General features: G+C 55.9%; 1 protein-coding gene across 1 annotated transcript in view; it reads right to left on the bottom strand.

Moving 5' to 3' along the window:
• The window catches only part of LOC105307361 (protein capicua homolog), a 6,459-nt gene extending 2,614 nt beyond the window's left edge, over positions 1-3,845 (bottom strand). Inside the window, exons 1-2 of the mRNA XM_023524732.1 lie at positions 3,714-3,845; positions 7-565 (exon numbers count right to left, since the gene is read on the bottom strand). Coding sequence (XP_023380500.1) covers positions 7-554 — 548 coding nt within the window. The 5' untranslated portion in view covers positions 555-565; positions 3,714-3,845. The remainder of the gene's footprint in view (positions 1-6; positions 566-3,713) is intronic.
• Between the last annotated feature and the right edge of the window lie 1,922 nt (positions 3,846-5,767).

The following is a 5,767-nucleotide window of genomic DNA, read 5'->3' as shown; positions in this document are numbered from 1 at the left end:
CTTGGCCCACAAGCTTCAGCCGGCTCATCCTCCAGGTCAGCCGAGTGCTCGCTGGCTGTGTCAGTGGAGGAGGAGCGGGTGGAAGTGGGTGGCCGTGGAGGAACACTCAAGGCACTGGCTTCCTCAGGGGTTCGCGCCCGCTCTTCAGGAACCCCGGGCACCCCACTACTGCCACTTCCAGCCCCATGCTCCTCCACATACTTCTTCTTAGGTGCTCGTGACTTGAACGTGGCTGTCTTTCGGCTGAGTGAGGGCTCCCAGCGGCCTGCCTCCCCCTCTGCCTTGGAGTCTTCAGCTGGGCATGGGGCTGGGTCATCGGGGCACTGGTCCGGGAGGAGCCCCTCAGCCCTGGGACCCCGCTCGGCCTCCTCCTCCTCACCCTCCTCAGCCTCTTCTGGGCCTGGTTGCTGCTGTACCTCATCGTCTTCCTCTTCTGCTTTGTCGCCCTCCCCAGCCCCTCGCCGCCTCAGGGCCTTGGCCCTGGTAGCTGGTGGGGACTTGCCTCCGCTGCCAGGACCTGGGAGGCCAGCGCATGCCTTCTTCATTGGCTTCATCTTTTGTCCACCTGCAGGGTAGGAAGGCAGACAGGAGTCGTCGAGAACAACTCAGGAATCCCCCAGACCCAGCATCCCCTAAGACTTCTCACTTGCTAAGGCCCCTACCTCAACTCCATGATTCCCAAGGCCTCCTTCCTGGCTGTCCCCAATGCATAATGGGCCCCTGGCCAGCACCTAGACACAGAGTGGCACCCATGTCCACTGAGCTATTCACTCTGGCTCCTCAGGGACACTCGCATATATCTGCTCCCTCTGCAGAAGACACAGCAGAAGTACGCACAGACTCTGCCCCAAGGGGACGCAAGAAGCAATAACGGTTCACACCTATGTAGCACTCATTTTGTGCCACCCCTGGGCTAAATTTGCCTTTATTAACTCATTTCATCCTCGCAACAACCCTAAGAAGCGGGGACTACTAGCAGCCTCATTTTATGCTTGAGGAAATAGAGGCACTGAAAGATCAAGCAACTTGTCCAAATTTGTCTAGCTAGGAAACGCAGAGCTAGGTCTGAACCCAGGCAGTCTGGCTCCAGAATGTGTGCTCCTAACCATCTCGGTGTGCCGCCTGTCACATGATCCAGAGGGCAGGCTTCCTTGCACTGTCACTGTCCAGAGAGCACACACACTCACACACACACACACACACACGCACACACATGCACAGAAAGGGAGGTGACTGGGCTGTGATGTGAGCCTCTCTCCACCTGCCCCACCCCACCCCTCTGAACAGCCTGGCATGGCCAGGCATTGTGGAAAAGAGTGGGCAGCTGAGAATCCCGAGGGATGGCTGCCCACTCTGCTCTGCACCCCGGGCCTGCCAGGTAGAGCCATCTCCCCAGATCCCGGCAGGGTGCAGGCAGGGGCATGTCTGGGGCAAAAGCTCATACCCAGTGCTGCCACAGGGCCATGCATGAGCACACGCACACACACAAACACACATGGGCACGCACACGTCATCACACAGCGGAACACAGAACTACACAGGGTTGCACTGTCCCACTGGATGGGAGCCTGCCCCTCCCCCCATAGCACCCAGCCCCCCCTCTTCTGGCCTGCATGCATTCTGGCCCAGGCTGGGCTGGCTGGGCTAGCTCTGGCAGCGTGGCTAAGCCAGTTGGGTACCCCTGGCTCCCAAATACGCCCCCTGACTCTAAGTGGGGGTAATTGGTAGAAGGTCAAAGAAGGCAGGACAAACCCAGCAGGCCAACCTCACCCACTTCCTGAACAGTCATTACTGCCCGCCCCCTTTCAAGCTGCTCTGAGAAAAGAAAAGGGAAAAAACTTTACTCTGAAGTGACTAAGAGAACCTGAGAGGCCTAAAGGGGTCCTCTGGTGGGGGGGGGGAACCCAGGACCATAAACCAAACACAATCAGAGACACCCCTGACTCTAGTCTCCAGGCTCCCACGGGACCCCTGACCTCATGCTCTCCTACTTGAGGCCTTCTGCTCCCGTGGACCCTGTACTCCCACATTGCCCCTTCCCTGGGCCAATCCTGGGGTCCTCATAGGTAGAGCCTGGAGGGCCTGGGGAGTCTCACACTGGGGCAGGAACCCAAGTGCCTAGGAGTTGGGTAGTTGCCACCACCTTCTCTCCACTGACCCGCTGGGCCATCGTCCTGAGAACTGAAATCTAGCCCCAATCCTGCCCAAGCACAAACCTCTGCATACCCCACCAGGGCCTACAGGAGCACTGCCTGGCACCCCTGGACCCTGCTGCCTGGCCCAGCTTCTCCACTCCAGAAGCCAAACCTCTTTCTTTTCCCTGAGGCCTATTCTCTTCCTGTCCACTCCTCTCTGGATAACTCCCACCCAAGGCCCTATGGGTCCTCATCCCCCTCAGAATCTGAGCAGTAACTCCTGAAGCCCAGGAACCTCCCAGGCTCTTCAGAATCTCATGCCCTCTGAGAGCCCCCCAGCACCAGTTTCTGTACCACTCTGTCTCCCATTCTGTCACCACTTCTATCTCTACCTCTCTCGTCACAGGCCCTAAGCCCCCTCCTCAGTCACCCCCTCCTTGTCATCCTCATCTATCTCTGTCACCTCTTCCTCCCAGTCACTCTCCTGTCAGCCATCTCTGGACCTGTCACCTTCTCTCCCCATCACCTCTCCTTGTCACCCCCTCCAACTGTCCCCTCCCTCTCTCTGTCACCCTGATCTAGTCCTGTCACCAATTCTCTACCCACCACCGTCTCCCCATCACTCCTTTTCTGTTCCCCTTCCTCCCCACCACTTCCTCCACTCTGTCCCCGCTTTCCACCATCCCACCCTCCCTTTTCCCCTGTACCCCCTCCCCGTTCCTGCCACCTGTCCCCTCTCGGCCCTAGAACCCCTAATCCACCCTGCCCATGTCAGCCCTGGCCCCGCCCCTCACCTCGGGCTCGGCGGGGTTTCGGGGCGGGGGGCCGTGGCCCCGGCTCGGTCCGGTCCGGTCCCTCCCCGCCCCCCCTTCGGCTCTCCCTCTCGATTCTCCCTTTTTTTTTTACTCCAACACACAAAATGGTGAATGGACCTGCAACAGCTGGAGCAACCAGCCAATCAGCGGCCACAACCCCGCTGACCGGCGCCGTCCTAGACCAATAACTATTCGCAGCCTGGTCAGCTCCGCCTCCCGACAACGAGCGACGCTCGCCATGACCAATCGCGCCCACCCGGCAGCGCTAGGGGGTGGGGCCAAAGTCCAAAACCGGCCTCCCTCTGGGACCGACACCAACCTGAGCCTACGACCGCCAGATCTGCCTAGGGTCCTGCCCAACAAGTGATGGACACCTACGCTGTCCAATTGCAGACTATTTTAGCACCGAATGACGAATACAGTATCCAGTCACTTTGCACTCTAGGCCGGAACCCAGCCTCTGTGGGGGACAGTAGCCAATGCAATAAAAAAAGGCGGGGCTAGTGGATGAGCTCGCCAATGAGCAGGCTAAGAAGGCGTGGCCTGAGCATTTGTTGACCGGCTAGTCGCAATTCCTTCTGGGAATGGTAGTCTTCTTACGTCTCCGGCCCATAGCCTACAGTACGAGGCAGACTACAACTCCCAAGTGACAGAGTGCCTGGAGCACCAAAGAACCCAGGCGAAGAGAAAAAGTCAGAAAAGGCAGTTTCTCGTGAGCCTCGCTGGACACCAGGAGCATCTTAGACCCAGGGCCCCGACTCACCCGGCTTCCCGGCTCTGGCGTCGCGGGTGGCTCCTCTCAGCAGTGGCGGTAGCGGCACGAGGGGGAGGTGCGAGGAGCAGCCAACCGCCACCCGCGAGCCCCGCGGCCAATCAGCAGCGGCCAGGGCGGTGCAATGACCTCACCGAGTTCTACTCTCTTGCCCCTCCCCCACGTGGTTGTTGCTGCCGGTAGCCCGGAGTAGGGAAGTTTGGGGGGGAGGGGAGGAGAAAAAGTGATGTCACCTTTCCCCCGCTTTATTGGCTGTCGGGTGGACGAGACTACGACCAATCAACAGCCTCAGAAAGTCTGGCGCGGCCCCGCGGAAAGCCTTGTTGCCACCGGGAGGGGAGAGAACGTTCGTGTGTGGGGTGGTGCGCGCCTGAGTGTAGTCAACGCACGCGGCCTCGGGTTTGGGGGCCCTAGGGACAAGTCCCCTCCTCCAAGACTTTTACATTTAGGGCTGCGCAGTTTTCTGACAGCCCTCTTAGTCAAGGAGGGGTGGCATGAGATGGGGTAATGCACCGCTTCCTGGTTCTTCACACTGAATTCAGTGGAGAGCTGTTCACACCTGACGGGAGCAAGATTTTTTTAAGGTGGGGTTCACACTGGGAGTGGGAAGGAGAAAGGTTTGCCCTGTCAGCAGTAGTTTCCTGCTGCCCAGATACAGGGTTTACACCAAGTGTGAACCTGTCTGTAGTGCATCCATACTCTCCACATTGGATTTGCCCTGGATGGAGGATAATTGGGTGCAGTCAACACTGGCCCTGGCGAGGTTTCTGCTGCCTGTGTGGGGTTCCCCCAGTATCTACGTGAGATTCACACCAGATGTGAGGAAAATATACCCAGCCTCTTGCAGATTCATACTGTCTGTAGCATTTCCACTCCCCATGAGTGTGTGCTGTGCACACTGGGTAGTGTTGAGTTTGAGGAAAGTTTAAACTCATCTGGGTCTACGGCCATGCCACCCTGAATGTGCCCGGGATTATCCCGTCTCGGAAGCTAAGCACTGTCGGGCCTGGTTCATACTTGGATGGGAGACCACCTAGGAATACCAGGTACTGTAGGCATAAAAAATAAAATTAAAAAATGAACTCATCTGGGTTCTCACTGCCCACTTAGGTAGACTGGTAGAGAGTGGTCCATGCTGTCACAAAAGGAGTTCACAGGGGCCATAGAAAGTTCCCCATGCCTGGTGAAATGCACTGTCTGTGTTAACTTTGTCTATAGGGAGGCATGTCTGGGCTGGGTTCGCATTGCCTGTGGTAGCTCACATTGTGTTGGGGGAGAGTTCCTTTGACTAGAATGAGTGTTTCGAGTTCTCCAGTCAGTTCGCATCAGGTGTGAGGGAGAGTTAGATTGTCAGTGGGGAGGTCTGTACTCTCCACAAAGGAACTCACTCTGCCCAGGGAACACTCTGCTGTAATGGGAGAGGTCTCTGCTGTCCATTCAGATTGTCTATGGCCACAGTGTGTTTATAATGTCCACAGAAGGATCCCTACTACTTATGTGAGTTACACCATGCATGAAGGAGACCCATCCATGGGAGTTCACACTGTCCAAGGCCTATTTCCCCTGTTATCCAGGAAAGGTATGCACAGGGAGCTGTACCTTGTCCCTGAGAGAATTACATCAAATGTAGTTAATTTAGTTACATAGTTCATTTGAAATTACACTGTTATGTGGGGTGTATGGGAGGGTGACATTGCAGGAAGCTGGATAACACAGGCTTAGCCATGCTGCAGGGGTCAAACCCAGCTGGGCTTCTTCCCAGCTGTGTGACCTTGGGCAAGTCACTTAATCTCTATGCACCTGGATATCTACAGCTGTAAGGGGATATTAAAAAACAAAACAAAACAAAACAAAAACTATGACATAGGATTGTTATGAAGATGTAATGAATTAACATGTGCAAAGCATTTAAAACAGTGTCTCCAGCAGAATAAAGCCTCAAAAAATGTTAGCTATTGTGATTATTGTTACTCAGAAGGGGTTTATCTCTACCTGAAGAGCTTATGCTGTCACAATCTTACTCATAACCTTGTCCTAGTTTGTTT

Source organism: Pteropus vampyrus, unplaced genomic scaffold (genome assembly GCF_000151845.1).
Source record: "Pteropus vampyrus isolate Shadow unplaced genomic scaffold, Pvam_2.0 Scaffold490, whole genome shotgun sequence".
Classification (NCBI taxonomy): domain Eukaryota; kingdom Metazoa; phylum Chordata; class Mammalia; order Chiroptera; family Pteropodidae; genus Pteropus; species Pteropus vampyrus.
This window is presented reverse-complemented; position numbering and strand designations above follow the sequence as displayed.